General features: G+C 43.1%; 1 protein-coding gene across 1 annotated transcript; it reads left to right on the top strand.

Annotated features, from left to right (window-relative positions):
- Window positions 1-4,411: 4,411 nt before the first annotated feature.
- LOC107390245 (trace amine-associated receptor 13c-like) lies at window positions 4,412-5,772 on the top strand. Its single transcript, XM_015966855.3, has 2 exons — window positions 4,412-4,584; window positions 4,873-5,772. Exons 1-2 carry the CDS (start codon window positions 4,412-4,414, stop codon window positions 5,690-5,692), a joined length of 993 nt encoding a protein of 330 aa, XP_015822341.3. The 3' UTR covers window positions 5,693-5,772.
- The last annotated feature ends 10,888 nt before the right edge of the window (window positions 5,773-16,660 follow it).

Genomic DNA, 16,660 nt, shown 5'->3' with positions numbered 1-16,660 from the left:
CCAGGAAGGGTCGTAACACCACTTGCCTCATGCACATAAGTGAACAAAACAAAGCAGCATGGAGACACTCCGTCTCCAACCACCTCTCAGGCTGCAGCCTGCACTCCCAAGTTCTACACGTCACCAGAACATAACCAACCGCAACACAATAAAAGCAGTGTTATACAAAATGGAAGGCCTGTAGTGTTTATTCTCTTACAGTAACAACTTATCAATTTTTTGGAGGAATTTATTTGAGAATTTTTTGGTTTTTATGAATTGTGCAATAGAAAAATAATCGCTAGATTAATCATCTAAATAGTCATTAGAATAGTCGACTATTCGATAAAATAATCGTCAGAATAATTTTAAAAATAATCAGTTACCCCCAACCCTACTTTTTAGAATACCAGGATAGGAAGGATGGTGTAGGTTTACGTTTATTAGATTGATACATAAATACTACCAATAAGAAAGTGTACGTTGGTGTGTGTCAGAAACAGCGTAAGGCTTAATGTCTTTTCCAAAAAAAAAAACTGGTGATGGGCCGGTCTCCAGTCAAAATGCCCGGGCTGAATTTTTGTCCCAGTCCAGCCCTGCTCAAACTCAAAGACTCTGCAACGCTTGCAAGTGATATCAGATGCAAAATAAATACACGAGCTTGATGCTGTCACCTGGAGAGTATCTCAGACTAGACGAGCAGTGCTGCCTTGAATGAGTTCTTCCCGCTGCCGTCTCCAGCGCCGAACCGTGGATTCATTCATGCCAAGCTTACGTGCAGCAGCACTGTTTCCCTCCTTTACTGCCAGATCGATGGCCTTCAACTTAAATGCGGCAACATATGAACTCATACGTGTAGTTACCATGATGAGAGGGTATGGTTTTGAAAAAAATTCTTCGTTGTGCCGGCTGCTTGCATGTGCTTAATTAAAATGAGCACTTTCTTCAGTTTCCACTTTTGACTTCCACCTGTTTCACTTTCTGCTAAAGCGCCCCCTGGCAGGTGAAGGAAAATCTTCAGTAAAGCCGCACCTCATTATAAGCCGCATGGTTCAAAGCGTGGGAAAAAAGTAGCGGCTCATAGTCCAGAAAATACGGTAATAAAAGAGGTCTCAGACAAACTTCTGCTCTCTGGTGTCTCTGTCCCTCTGGTTTTGCACACTCGCTCTCCACCTGTGTCGTTGCAAATTCCTGGTATGACGCTTGAGCTCTGCAGCTCCAGCGTAGCCCAGGTTACATTCAGATGCCCCTGTTGTTCTCACAGAGGCCTCCCCACCTGATTTTAATTTCAATTTTTCAACGAGGAATGGGGAAAGGGGAGGCGGGACTGCTTTTATAAGTTCATCAACACTTTTAGCAAAACCTGTTTTATTTGATAATTTTAACACTTTTGAATACACTGCAGCCGCTTTTAGCATTCCTCAGATTTTATGCATCACTATTTACAGCTCTCCTAAAGAGAGTACACCTTTTATTCAAGAGTTTTCAGAGTTTTTATCAATTTTACACAACTCCTTTGATAGGATTATTTTAGCTGATTTAAATCTGCACAACCTTTTAGACCCTTTAGCCACAGATTTTTTAAACATCTTGAATTATATGGATTTTACCCAACATGTCACACAGCCAACTCACAACAGAGGACGCACCCTGGACTTGGTCATCACATATGGCCTGTCCACTGGTGTGTCCTCTGTTGTCAACTTGGCAGTGTCCGATCACTATTGCGTATTTTTTAACATCACCAGCGTTATCCAGCGTGGGCCCTCTGTGAGAACTGTAAGGAAGCGTCATCTAACCCCTGAAGTGGCTGCTGGTTTTCTTGAAGCTTTTAACAATATCTCTCCAACTAACGTCTCTGCCCCTTGTGATGCCATTATCAATGATTTTAACAGAAGACTTGAGGCAGCTCTTAATCTACTTGCTCCACTCAAAACCAAAAACTTACAGTCAAATCATGCATCACCTTGGAGAAATGGAAACCTAAAAAAACTAAAGAGAAACTGCGGAGTGGCGGAAAGGAGATGGAGGAAAAACAAATTAACAATAAATCATCAGATATATTCAGAAATACTAAAAACATACAATAATGCCATAAGAAATTCAAGAAATGAATACTTTTCCAAAATCCTCTCATACAATAAAAATTGCCCTAAAATTATTTTCTCCACAATCAATAATATTCTCCACTCCAACCCAAACTCAATTCAGAAAACCCCCTCAAACACCCTCTGTGAGGAGTTTGCAGCCCACTTCAGAGGGAAGGTAGACACCATCAGATGTAACATTTCATCCTATCAACGTAAGGTGGCTTTAGACACATCTGAGAGTCTACCTGAGGAAACACTGGACAGTTTTGTTCTGGTGGAAGCTGAGAGTCTTGAAAAAGTTTTCTCCTCAGTGAGGCCCACCACGTGTCCTGGACCCTAACCCACTAGGTTTTTTAAACAATTTTATGATTCTTTTAGAGATGAGGTTTTAACTATGGTGAATTGCTCCCTTCAGACGGGGTTTTTCCTGCCGCTTTTAAACGGGCGGTGGTGAGGCCTCTGCTGAAGAAAAACAATTTAGATTTTAATGACTTAAACATTTATCGACCGGTATCCAACTTACCATTTTCAGCAAAATTTTAGAAAAGCTTGTTTTAATTCAACTTAATGATTTTATCAACACCCATAATGTCTTTGAAAAACTCCAGCCTGGTTTTAGGATGAACCGCAGCACCGAGACAGCCCTTCTGAAGATTTTAAATGATTGTAGAGTAAATTATGATAAACGGAAGGTGACTGTGTTGGTTCTACTGGATCTATGTGCTGCCTTTGACACAGTAGATCACACTATTTTTTTTAACTTGTTTGAAACGGATCAACCTCTCTGGTGCTGTTCAAGGATGGTTCACTTCCTACCTCACAGACAGGACTTTTATGGTGAGTTTGGATACCTGTTCCTCTAGCGTTCATGGGATTACATGTGGTGTGCCCCAGGGTTCAATTTTAGGCCCAGTGCTTTTTAACCTTTATATGCTCCCTCTTGGAGCAATGCCCTACTTTCTGGTCTTCCTAAAAAGAGGATTTCAGGTCTACAACTTCTACAAAACTCAGCAGCACGTGTCCTGACGAAGATCAGGAGGCAGGAGCACATCACTCCAGTTTTAGAATCACTGCATTGGCTCCTCGTATGTTTCAGGATCGATTATATACTTGAATACTATCAAACACTTTTAATGGTTTTTAAGTGTCTTAACGGTCTTGGGCCTTCTTATCTTTTAGAACTACTTATACCATATAAACCCACGCGGTCTTTGCGCTCCTCTGGCAGCTGTCTCATTGTCATCCCTAAAGTCAGGACACATATTCACGGCGAGGCATCCTTCCAGTACTACACTCCTCGCCTCTGGAATGAGCTGCCAGGGGACCTCAGGGCTGCAGAGAACGTTCATGTTTTTAGAAACAGGCTCAAGACCCATCTTTTTAGCTTAGCTATTAACTGATTACTATCACTTTTTAAATAAATAAATAAATTAATTAGGTTATTTATCTATTTATTCAATGTATTCTTTCTTTATACGTGCTATTTTTAAACAGTTTTTTATCATTTTATCATGATCAACATTATTTTAATATCTATATAACTTTTTATATTACAATTCTCATTTTAGCTCTTATGATTTTATATTTCAACCTTAATTTAACCTTTTTCCAGTGTTTCCTCTGTGGATGCCCTCTGCCCAGGGGGCGGTGGTCAGCTGTGGTGGCCTGGGTGCTTTCCAGGTGTGCCTGGGTGGAGGTGGGTCTGATTCTGATTGTGACCAAAACTTGGAGACGGCCACAGAGAAGGAATGCTCAGACAGATAAGAGAACCACTCCAGAGCAATTCCTGAATGAGCATTTACGCTCTCTGCAGTGTGTAGCGGATGCAAATATCTGGAAAGTTTTTGCTTTGAGTCTATTTTTTCCAGACACCGCATGCAGATTTTCATTAAGTTAAAGAAATTACATGAGCATGTGCTCCAGCAGCAGTCTCCCTGGGGTCTCCATACCTCAGGGGAGTGTTGCGTCACTTTATATCTTTAGGTATTATGCTTCACATTTAGTAATATTAAATGCACTGATAGATATATTGCAAGCAAGAAATGAACACAAGCCCAATGGAAACAAAAGACAATGTGAGAAAGCCAGTGAAATAATAATAAAAAGCCCGTACAGCAGCCTCCGATGTGTGTTAATTTCTTCCTGCAGTCCTGGGCTATTACCCCCTTGTCTTTCATTACTAGTGACATCCCTGTTTTGGAGTCTTATTTGATAGGAGAAACAATGGGAGGGCGGGATAATTTTGTTGATATAGGAAAGAGAGAGGAGAAAAGTCTTCATCACACTGAGTTTTGCTCAGAAAGCTGCCAGAGGACTGTGGCTACTCACTTTTATCTTAGATTATGGATAATATGACTGCAGTTGAACTCTGTTTTCCACAACTTATCAACACATCTTGCAGAAATCTGCTTCAGCATCCAACTGAGAACACATTTCTCTATTTCCTGCTGTCCGTCATCTCTTTTCTAACTGTAGCTCTCAATCTCCTGGTCATCATCTCCATCTCCCATTTCAGGCATTGAAATAGTGCTGTTTTCTACAGTTAGCTTCACGTTGTTCTACAGTAGTGCTGTCACTCAGTAATATTTATGTTTAAGAATATAAGTCATGTTTTGGATCCAAAGTTTCTCTATAAAAGACTTGATTATTTTTTGTAGAAAATACACTTACAAAATAAGTTTTCATGTCTGAATGAAGTAATGCTGTTATTAGAAAAATTAAAAACAAATTCAAAGCATTACATTTTTATTTTAATGACTTGTATTATTGTGAAATTGCTAGTTATACTTTTTTCTCCTTCCAGGCAGCTTCATACCCCCAGCAACCTCTTCCTCCTGTCTCTGGCTGTGTCAGACTTCCTCGTTGGACTCCTGCTGATGCCAAAACAAGTTTTCCTAAAAGGGGGCTGTTGGGGTTTAGGGAGCTTTATGTGTGGAGTGTTAATTTATGTTGCTTATATTATCACCTCTGCCTCAGTAGGAAACATGGTGCTCATATCAGCTGATCGATATGTGGCCATCTGTGACCCCCTGCAGTATCAAACTAAAGTCACCACCAGGAGAGTTAAAATCTGTGTGTGTGTGTGTTGGCTTTGCGCTGTGTTCTATAATGGACTGATACTGAAGGACCACTTGAACAATCCAGACAGATTTAACTCATGTGTTGGAGAGTGCACAGCTGTGATTGATTTTCAAACAGGTGTTTTTGATGTCATTTTGACCTTTATTGGCCCCATCACAGTCATCATAGTTCTGTACATGAGAGTATTTGTGGTGGCGGTGTCTCAGGCTCGAGCCATGAGGTCTCATATTGCATCTGTCACTCTGCACGGTTCAGTTCCTGTAACTGCTAAGAAGTCAGAGAGAAAAGCAGCTACAGCTCTCGGTGTTGTTGTGCTGGTGTTTCTAATTTGTTTCTGTCCTTATTATTATCCCTCCCTGGCAGGAGAAGATATGTCATTCAGTACTCAGTTTTCAGTTTTTGGAATTTGGCTGTTTTACGTTAACTCTTGTCTGAACCCAATGATCTATGCATTTTTTTATCCTTGGTTCAGGAAATCTCTTAAACACATTGTTTCACTTCAGATTTTGCAGCCCTTCTCTTGTGATGTCAATGTATTGTAGAAACAGGTTTGAATTGAAGAATAAATGAGACAACTGACAAAATAATACAATCTCTGCATTTATTTTTATTTCCAAAGTTTCATTTCACAACATGAATGAAATAGATAACAGATGAATCATTACGTTGGGTGTCTATTGCTCACATCAGAACAGGGTTCTCTAATTGCTTTACAGGGTAGGACATTCAGTCTTTCTCCTTTAGGGTCTCTACTTGCATGCTTTCTGTGTACCTGCTCCAAGACACATGATTTGAACCAATTGGTGATTAACAGGCTTCTGAAAAACTTGAGAACGTGTTGGAGGGGTGATTCAGTCACTGAATCAGGTGTGTTGGAGAAGGGAAACTCCTATAACATGCAGGGCAGTGGCACAATTTGATAGTATTGGGGTAAAAGGTGAATAACTTACCAATAAAAGTGATTTGAACTTTAATGAAACTGAAAATGAGCAGAAAAACGTAGAGAAAAAAGAAATGAATAGTTCAGCAAATATTGACATCTCAAAAACTAGACATCAGATTTGTAATATTTTTACATTTTGAGAGAGAGACGAGAGGTAGCTGAAGAGCTTGATGTATAATATGCGTATGGTATGTAAAAGGTTGGTCAGAATGAAAACCAATACCAATATTTTCCAAATTTACATTTCAATGCTGATATTGGCCAATATTATTGGTACACCAATTGCATTGTTTGTAAAAGTTGTGTCATAAAAACAATTTCTAATATTTTAGTTTTATGCAAAAAATGGTTGGACTGATAAAAGTGCACATCTCTACTGTGGATATATTGTTGCCTATCACCATCCATCACTGTATGATAGTATGGGTGAGTCGCTGACTATAGTGTAAACACTGCCTTGTAAAATATTAATACCCATTTTATATTAAATGTGTAAATCATAATACATTTACACATTTTGAGGTGTGATTGTTGGTAGGTCAGAGGTGCAAGGCAGCCTCAGACTTCTCTAGGGCAACCGTGGTTACAAAGTATTTTCTCCCCACCAGAGTGTATGAATAATGGATTAATGGCGTAGCACTTAGGATGCTTTCAAAGACCCATAGAAATCAAATCTATTGTCATTTCCTTATTTTTATAGATGAAGTAGACAAGCTTTAAACATTGTGTTGGACACTGTCTTCTCTGATCCTCTCAAAGAAAAAAGGACAGTCTGTCAGAGTCAATGATTTTGGAGAAAATAAGTGCAAGAGGACAAATTCATGACAACTCAGATCAGATTATTTAAAACTGAACACTATCTTGTTTCACAGAGCCTTTACATTGACACATCATTACTTTTCATTTAAATTGAAGTACAACATGTGTGATTCAGGATGCAAGGCAAGGCTCATTAGAAAATAACTGTTTAAACCCCATTCACTTGCATTAATTTTTTCGTACTTTCGGGGACCCAATAGCTGACCGGAAAGGGAGGAGGCTTACGCTCCCTATATGGAAGTGACATCTTGAAGAAGAAGAAGAAGAAGAAAAGATCTTTTCTACAGCGCCTCTCAAGATAAAAATCACAAGATGCTTCGCAAAAACAAAAAATGTAAAATGTAAAAATGAATTTAGAAAATTATTAAAAATAAATTTCAAATGAGCAAAAAGATAGACAATTGTGATTAAAAATGTAAAGAAAGAGGGAGAGTGAATAGGAAAGAGGGAAATCAGTGTATCCTGAGGAAGGTGGAATAGGTGGGGAGAGCAGAACAAGGAGAGGGTGATGAAGGTCACACCAAAACCAGCTTGAACAAGTGAGTTTTCAGCTGCTTTCTAAAGGAGACCACTGAGTCCACTCATCTCAGGCTCAAGGGGAGAGAGTTCCAGAGTCTAGGGGACACAGCAGCAGATGATCTGTCACCTTTGGTCTTTAGCCTGGTGCTGCACAACCAGTAGGCTTTGATCACTGGACCTCAGGGACCTGCTGGGGGTGTAGGGACTGAGAAGATCACACACCGTAAATCCTCTAATACAGGCCCGGGCCTGTATTTGACTCAAGCTCATCAAGCTCCAGGCCTTCATTGGAAGGAGGACCAGAATTAGAGGCAGGCCTAAATTTCTTGATATCAAATTTTCGCCTCCTCTTCGTCTCCGCACGGTTAAAGTTACCCTCACGGTCTATCACTGGCAAATCAAAAGTGAGACGGATGACACAACCGCCCCCCCGTACTTGCTTGTTACCACATTCCACCCGGCCACAATAAAAAACCGGCCATTATTCACCTCCGCCGACTCCGACACCAGCCAAAATATGATACCCGGCAGTTAATTAAATACAGGCTAATAATAGAGGATTTACGTTATGTATGGTGGTGCTTGTCCATGTGGGACCCTGTAGAACAAAATCAGGATCTTGAAATTAACCCTGAAGTTGACTGGTAGCCAATGAGGCTGGAGGAGAAGCGGGTTGATGTGGGTGTATTTAGAGGACTTGGTCAGAAGCCAAGCACAGGCATTCTGAACCACCTGTAGACGTTTCAGGGAGGTTCTGCTCAGACACGTGAAAAGAGAGTTACAGTAGTCTAAGCGTGAGGAGATGAAGGTGTGGATAACAGTCTCAAGTTCAGAGTGAGACAGAATGGGACTCAGCTTAGCAATGTTCCTGAGATGGAAGAAGGAAGAGCGAACAAGAGAACTGACATGAGAATCCAGGGTGAGAGCTGGGTCAAAGGTCACACCAAGATTCTTGATGGAGGTTTTGGTGTGAGAAGCAAGCTCATAGGCGGAGATCCCAGGGGGACGGGGGGTGGACGCGTTACCCCCTCACACAAAGTTGTCCCCCCCCCCCAAAAGTTATTGTAAACACATAAATGCTATCAGTAAACCTGTATTTTCTTCTAAAACCACAACGTAAAAGGTAGTCTGCAAATACAAAACAATGTGTTTTTAATTGTTGAGAAATTATAGTCCCCCCCCCCAATTCCTCAAGTTGGTACGGTCGGTCCACACATGCTGTTTCCAATGGGTGGGGCTGCCAGCTCTGCCTCGCTCACAGCTTCACAGCAGCCCGCAGGCTCACAGGAGGCGGGGATCAAAAAGCCAGCGGTTTCCAGCAGTAAGTCATTTATCACACGCTTGTTCTACAAACTTAAATATGTGTGTCAAATGTGGTCATAAATGTCAAACATAGACACCGATTATCTTTAGATTTTGATCACCGGTCGGAGATCCCTTTATGACAGACCACCACCACCACAGTAAAAAAAAGTTGTCACTTCATGTTCTCTAGTCATTCCAGCATTATTCTGCTATTATTATTCCATTCACTAAGGTGACCAAAAGTTCCTTTTTCCGGACACGTACGCTGTCACGGTCTTCCCCTGGAATCTGCGGAGCATTTATAGATCGATGAAAATGTCCGCGTTTCATCCTATTTAGCAGATGAATATGGGTAAGACTCAAAACTAACTGGTCCGATGTATGGAATACCACAGCGTTTAACCGCTCTTATCCCGTCTTCCCCAGGCTCTGCAGTTGTTTACAATATGTCAAAGTGCAGGTGCACCGTGCAGCTTAGGGATGAACTGGTTGCAGCAAATGTGTGGTGGAGGCACGTTGCTCAAAGCTCTCAGTGTAAAACGTAGAGCCAAAGATCCCGTTGGCCACACAGACCCAAAAACACTATGAAAACTGAGAAAAGTGAGAGATTGATTAAACTGAAAGATAAACTATAGAGTATGTATATGTTTAGTGTATTTGTAAAGTAAATGTTTTAAATTTTTATTATTAAAATGAAACAAATATTTCAAGAATATATTTTTAGATTTTGTGTATCTTTTCGTTCAGTAGGACTTAGATAAAGTTATTAAATATTACAGAGTTATTTTCTAATAGCCTACAAACATTTCTATGATTTATTAAAGAGATTTCAGTCATTTTGATACTTGACTTGTGAAAGCTGATTTTAAGTTTGTTATTTTTTCTAGCCATATTTAGAAGGAACATTTGAAATATATATTTGGATTTTAGTAGCTTTCATGTTATGTGATTTAATAAAATTTTAATTTGGCATTTATGTTCTCTCTCTTTGTTGTGAAAAAGTTAGATATGTTTTAGTACTTAAAACTAATGCTTTACATCGGTCCACACGTGTAGCTGTTGGTCAGCTAATAGCCATGTCTTTTCAGGACATGTTGCTTCAACTATTGACGATCTACTTTTAAATCTTTATTCTGAATTGCTTATTCCGTTTTAGGCCACAGTCTTGTTATTGAAATGAAAACAAAAAGAAAGGATGCTTATGGAGATGTTCAAATCAATATCCTCCAGCTCCGTTCTTATGACAATATCCCATCTGTGTGTGTTGCTGTCCAACTGTCAGCAGACCAGGTCAGTTGAAATGTTAGAGAAACGAAAAACGGCAGACATCAGGTCGTTTTTTAATGCTCCAGAACGTCAAGTAAGTAGAAACTTGCATTTTGATAAAGACATCTATAAGAAAGAAATGAAATAACTATGAAATTGTTTCTAAATGGTTTCATTAGGCATAGTCCAGTCACTTGAGCACAGGCAGCCAGAGCCTGTCAGACACAGGTACAGAGACTCAGGTCAGTCTCTTATAAGGACATACAGTGTTGTATGTAGAGAGCATTTTTTTCATCTCCCCCCTCAAAAATTACTCTCTGAAGTTTTACTGTTTACTGTCCCCCCCAAAATTGAAATGGGATTTCCGCCCTTGAGCAAGCTGACCAAGAGAGTTTCTGATTTTGGGAACCAGCTTGTCTGGGGCACAGATGAGGATCTCAGTCTTATCTTCATTCAGCTGTAGAAAGTTCCCAGCCATCCAGGTTTTAGTAGAGCAGGGATTCCCTAAGTCTGCCGCTAGGGGGTGCACGAGGTGAAAAGTGTAATGGCTGCGGAGCTCAGAGAAGTCTGTCATATGTCACCATTAGCGTAGCCAGAAACTCATTTGTGGGTGGGCCTAAGAAAATGTAATTGGGCCCAATAAATGTAATTTAAAACAAGTGTATTTTTGTGCGTGCGTGTGTGTGTCCTCCGCATGTGCCCTAGCTTCATAACAACAATGCGCCGAGCCGAGCTTCAGCACTCTGGCCTGCGCACGCCAATATGTTCCGTATTTGATCATTTTTAATGGTGTTGGAGGAATCTGAAGGTGGTGAGTCATTCTGGTAGATTGTAATTAACACCCTGTCTCATGCAGGTGTTCTGACATTGTAAACCTCACACACAGAACATTGTGTATGTAACAAAATATATCAGGAAATAATTCACATTCAGGCTATTAACAGCGCGCTGAAGATCTGAAGTTCAGAGTGCGTCTGTCAGAGGTCAGACGCGTTCCAGCGGAACCACGGCTCACGGGTGCACAAGTGAGCACATTCGGGCTGGGCAGAAGTAATTTTACAACATTGGTTTAAATAGCGCGAATAACGAGACGCGGTGACTTGAGCGGCTCATGGAGCTGTGCCGCACACATACACACACACACACACACACACACACACACACACACACACACACACACACACACACACGCAGATTCAATGAGCGCGCGCGCTGCGCAAACTCCGGCGCGCCGTCAGACTGAAGGCAGAAATGAGAGCTGCCTCCGTGATAAAAACTTTAACAACATTTTTCATTCCAGGTCAAATTGAGATATTAGCTTCTATTTTGGGATGACGTATTAAAGTCGGGTCCGCTCCAGCCAGTGACTCCGGAAAAAGCTCGATCATATTTTTTTAACCATCTGTCGAGTGACTGTTTAGCTTGACGTCTGATGGGCTGGGGGGGGGGGGGGGTGCGTTGACATGGTCGTTACATAGAAGGGGGTGCGCGGCTAAATAAGTTTGGGAACCGCTGTAATAGAGTCTTAAGCTTGGTTTATGCTTGAGGCGTCCGCGAGGTTTGCACGGCTCCGCGCGGCAATATTGCGTCATTTAAACAACCACGTCCCTCCACCATGCCTCCGCATGGCCCAAACTTTCTGCACAATGCACCTAGGAAATTTTCTAACCATGCAGACGGTCGGACGCGGAAAATCAAGGTGGACTGGCAAGAACTAGTATGGCAGAGGTTCGTAAATACAGACATTTGTACGATTCAGCTCTCAAAGATCACCGTGATCAACATGTTGTTACTAATTCTTGGAGAGAAATGGCTCGCACTGTCGGAAAAGATGAGGACGCTGTTAAAACATGCTGGAATGCCATGTTGTAAACAACAGTAATTTTTACTTCTACTATGGTGTCGTGTTGGATGCATGCCGTAGAGCTCCATGCTGCCCCGTTCATTTTGGGAGAATATTGGCTCACCGCAGAGACAAGCCGCATGAACCATAAACGCTGCTAGTTGTGAAGCGTGTTCCATCCGCGAGCCACATCACCAAGTGGAAAGTAAATGCGTCAAGCTTAAACCAGGCCTAAGCAGGAATGTAACAGCTGCAGCTTAGACATCTTATGGTCTTAAAGGAGATGTACAGTTGGATGTCACCTGCGTAAAGATGGTGGGAGATTCCTTTGAAGGAGCTCAGGATGTGCTGAAGAGGAAACAGATAGAGGAGGAAGAGCAGCGGCCCCAGCACAGAACCTTGTGGAACACAATGGGTAAGGGAGGTGGTGGAGGACCTAAACTTGGAGACGGCCACAGAAAAGGAACGCTAAGAAAGATAAGAGGAGGACCACTCCAGAGCAGATCCTGATAGGCCTACCCAGTCTCTCAGCCTCTCCAGTAGCAGGTGATGGTCAACAGTGTCAAAGGCTGCAAGTCAGGTCCAGCAGGACCAGAACAGAACAGTCCCCTGCATCACTGTGAGACATGCTGATGGTGTTAAACAGCACCTTGGGGTTCCCTTTGCTCTGGGACACCAGGTTGGAAAAATAGGAAACCCTGGCGTCTCTGACTGCAGAGTTAAAGGATGATAGAAAATCCTTTAGGTGCAGCAGATGGACGTGGAGATGGGTTTTCTTCCACAAACACTCAATTTTTCTGCATTGGCGCTTCAGGCTGCGAAGGCTGTCATTAAACCAGGGAGTAGGGTTTACTGCGGGAACTGATCTGGTTCTGACAGGACAGATGTTGTCCAGGATGGAAGGCAGTGCTCGTTAAAGTGAGAAGTTAAGGAATCTGGGTCGTTATCAGAAGAACAGGGTGGATCAAAAGCAGCAGAAAAATTGCTAGCTGTGCTCTCATTAGGAAAAATGAGAACTAACCAGACGGCGAGCAGGAGGTGGGGATGCAGAAACTGACAAGTTAAAGAAAATGCAATGGTGATTTGAAACGTAAATGTCCTCAGGAAAAACATTGTCAGCATTTTGACCCAGGGTAAAAACAAGGTCCAGAGTGTGCCCCCTGGTGTGTGTGGGGCCAGAAACATGCTGGGTAAAGCTGAAGGAGTCCATGAGGCTGGAGAAATTCATGGTAAAGTGGTTTGAGGGATCATCAATGTGAATGTTAAAATCACCAACAATCACCAGTCTGGACAGCTTCACAGCGGAGGATAAAAAGTAACTAAATTCCTGAAGGAAAGAACCATTTGGACCAGGTGGATGATAGACCACAGCACAGTAAAACAGGTCCTTTCGCCCGACTTTAATCAGCTGCAGTTCAAAGGAAGTAAAGTAACCAGAGGTTGTAGAGCTACATCGAAGATGGTCTCTGAAAACAACAGCCAGGCCTCCGCCATGACCAAAACCCCAGGGCTGGCTAAGGAAAGAATAACCACTTGAGCAGAGTTCAATCAGACCAGAATACTTAGATGTTTGTTGGCAAACTTCAGTCAGAAACAGAAAATTCAGGTTTATAGAGAGAATTAGATCATTGAGCAGGAAGGACTTATTGTCAACAGAGCGGGTATTTAACAGAGCCATGCTGAGTGAGGTAGAGGAATCAGAAACTACAGAAACAGCTGGAGTTAGTGGACGTAAATTAGCAGGGTTAGATCCACGGTGTGGCTGCGCTGTGGCGCAGTGGTTAGAGCCATTGCCTTGCAGCAAGAAGGTCCTGGGTTCGCTTCCCAGCCTGGGAAAGCCTGGGAGTTTGCATGTTCTCCCTTTGCATGCGTGGGTTCTATCCGGGTGCTCCGGCTTCCTCCCACAGTCCAAAAACATGACTGTTAGGTTAATTGGTCTGTCTAAATTGTCCTTAGGTGTGTGTGTGTGCATGATTGTTTGTCCTGTGTGTCTCTGTGTTGCCCTGCGATGGACTGGCTCTCTGTCCAGGCTGTACCCCGCCTGATTGCACATTGACCGCTGGAGATAGGCACCAGCGGCCCTACATGGACAAAGTGGGTTCAGACAATGGATGGATGGATGGATCCACGGTGTTTATAAAAACCACTCATGAAGGGAACAGGAGGAGAAACCACTGAAGAATGAGAATAAACAGACCTTAAAAACTTGGACGGAGAAATCGCACCGCAACGCGGCCTGGCGCAAGTGCAGAAATGGCGCGCAGGGCTCCAAACAAAGGACAAGAAGCTATAAGATCACACCAATGTTTACTAGATAAACCACTCTTTAAGAGAAGTCTTATTCTCACCTGGATTCCTGCTCGTTTACGTCATTTCCTCCGACGTTTTCCTGGGATCAGATAAACAACGCTGGTGGCGTCCTGGTTGGAATCATCGTTTGGCTCCAGGCTAGCGCACCACTCAGGTAAACAAACAGGGAGGTTGTTAGGTTAAAAACCCCTAAGACACCATAAACACAAGTAAAGAGAGACAAAGGTCAGATTTCTGTTTTTTGCTCGAGGAGAATGACAGTCAGTGCCAGTGCAGGTTTCCACATCACAGCATGATCCCTCGCCACTCTGTCATCCAGATCCGAGCAAGTCTTTTTATTACAAGCTGGGCGTTTCCCTAGTTACATGCCTGAGAGCCGAAACTAAAGGATGGGGGAAATATTCAGCTCTCAGTTTCTCAGTAATTGTTGAAAGTTTCTAATCACACAAAGGGCATTCAGTGTTTCTTAATCAGACAATGAGCATTCAGTGTTTCTAATCACACAATGAGCAACAGGCAGTTGCACGAGTCAGCAGATGTGTCAGCAGACGTCCTTGGGTCACATTAAGTCAGAACCAAAGCACAACATTTTTAAAGTCTCCTCATGAGACTTTAAACAATACAGTAACTATTCAGCATAAATGGTAAAATCTTAAAACATAATTAAAGCTGATAAAAGAAAACACATATGATTATTTTAACAGAGGTAAATCCTCAGTGCACCTTGGGCAATCATGAACAAACGGAAGGACAAAAGAGTCTGGCGATCATAAGAGATGGTAGCAGGGACACTACCGAAGAGGATCGCAGACAGGAGCAAGGTGGAAAAGAGGAGTTTAGTGGAGAAATGTTTGAAAAGGTGGCCGGTGATCGTGGCTAAGCCAAGCACAGGTGCCATCTTGTTACCCATTAACATCCATTATGGTAGTGTTCACTCAGCTTTGAGCCTTTTGTCTACAGGAAACCGCTCATCATGGGACAGCAGTAGCTCAGGAGAAAGAGCGGTTTGTCCAGTAATCGGAAGGTTGCAGGTTCGATTTCGGATCCCACCAGAGAATGCTGCTGTTGTGTCCTTGGGCAAGACACTTAACCCATCTTGCCTGCTTGTGGTGGTCGGAGAGATCGGTGGTGCCTGTGTATGGAAAGCCTTGCTTCTGTCAATGTGCCCCTGGGCAGCTGTGGCTACGTAGCTTAACCCCACCAATGTGGGAATTTGTGTGTGAATGGGTGGATGACTGTTTGTGTTGCGAAGAGCCTTGGGGGGTTGTAGAACCCTAAAGAGGCACTATACAGGTCATTTATCATATCAGTATAAAACTGACATTTCAAGTTATGCCAACAAACGATAGTCCCAAGTGGCAACACACAGATCAAAAACAGGAGGGGACCAAAGAGAGAGCCCTGTGGTACCCCTCACTGAAGCTTCTCCCAGGTGGAGGGAGGTCTCCCTTGCCCAGACACAGACACTTCTGCTATCAGTATATAATTTCAGCCATAGGAGGGCAGGGCCTGTAATCCCAACCCAATGATGTAACTGATGATGATTTTGTGATTGACCATGTCGGCAGCCAGTTAAGTTCTTTAAAAAGAGGAAGACAACACTGCCCATATCTTTAGCTAAGAACATTTCATTTAACACCACAAGCAGTTTTGGTGCTAGGTCCTGGCCTAAACCCAGACTGACCCAGAAATAAACAATAATGAACAAGAATCTGCTTCTAGACCTGCAGAAAGAGAGAAGAAAAAAAGGGACACAACAACAATACAAGATCAAGCTATCACTGCGTTAACTTGATGAAGAAATATATAATCAACATTGTTTAACTGAACAATCACACGATAATAAATCAGTGTATTAAGTGCCCACCATAGCCTTAAGACCTGTGTTTAACATGCTCAAGTCCATACTTATAAGAGCACCATGTGAGCACCTGTGTGTGTACACACTGCTTGTTTATGGAAGGTTTCTCTATAAGAGCGTGCAATAGAGAGTGTGAGGGGCCACAGATCTGCCCCCTAAAGATGTGCAGGAGATGGAGGGAGCTCCAAGTCCCAGAGATCCAGGAGCTGCCCAAGAGCACAGGAACTCCAGGGAGAATGCAACCAGAAAAGCCCCCGCTCCCCTCGAGAGGCGCAGAGGATCGCCCCGGGGGGCCACAACCAGCAGCTGGCAGAGTCCTGGGAGATATCGGTGGCAAGCCCACAGGCCCGCCCACAGCCTCCCACCCCCTAGCCGGCCGAGCCCGGGACCCAGGGGTGACCACCCCCGCTGGGGACCCAGCAGAGCCCAGGGACCCAGACCCCACCAGGCAGCCACCGGGACTGGTCAGGCAGATGCCAAAAATCTTAAACTCCCTGACCCAGGAGCCACGACCCAGGCAGACCAAGACACCGCACTCCACACCAGGTGTGGCAGGGAGAGGGGAGACGAAGATCTATATCACAAAAAGAAGTCCCAGGAGAAGGGAGGAGTCAAAGGCCCCACCTGACATACACGGTCATACA

This window comes from Nothobranchius furzeri, chromosome 6 (genome assembly GCF_043380555.1).
Source record: "Nothobranchius furzeri strain GRZ-AD chromosome 6, NfurGRZ-RIMD1, whole genome shotgun sequence".
Classification (NCBI taxonomy): Eukaryota; Metazoa; Chordata; class Actinopteri; order Cyprinodontiformes; family Nothobranchiidae; genus Nothobranchius; species Nothobranchius furzeri.
The sequence above is the reverse complement of the archived record's forward strand: the minus strand, read 5'-3'. Positions and strand labels throughout refer to the sequence as shown.

Coding starts and splice junctions, on each gene's coding strand:
- LOC107390245 (XM_015966855.3), top strand. CDS start 4,412: ATGGATAATATGACTGCAGTTGAACTCTGTTTTCCACAACTTATCAAC. Junction 4,585..4,872: donor ATCTCCATCTCCCATTTCAG/GCATTGAAATAG, acceptor TTCTCCTTCCAG/GCAGCTTCATACCCCCAGCA.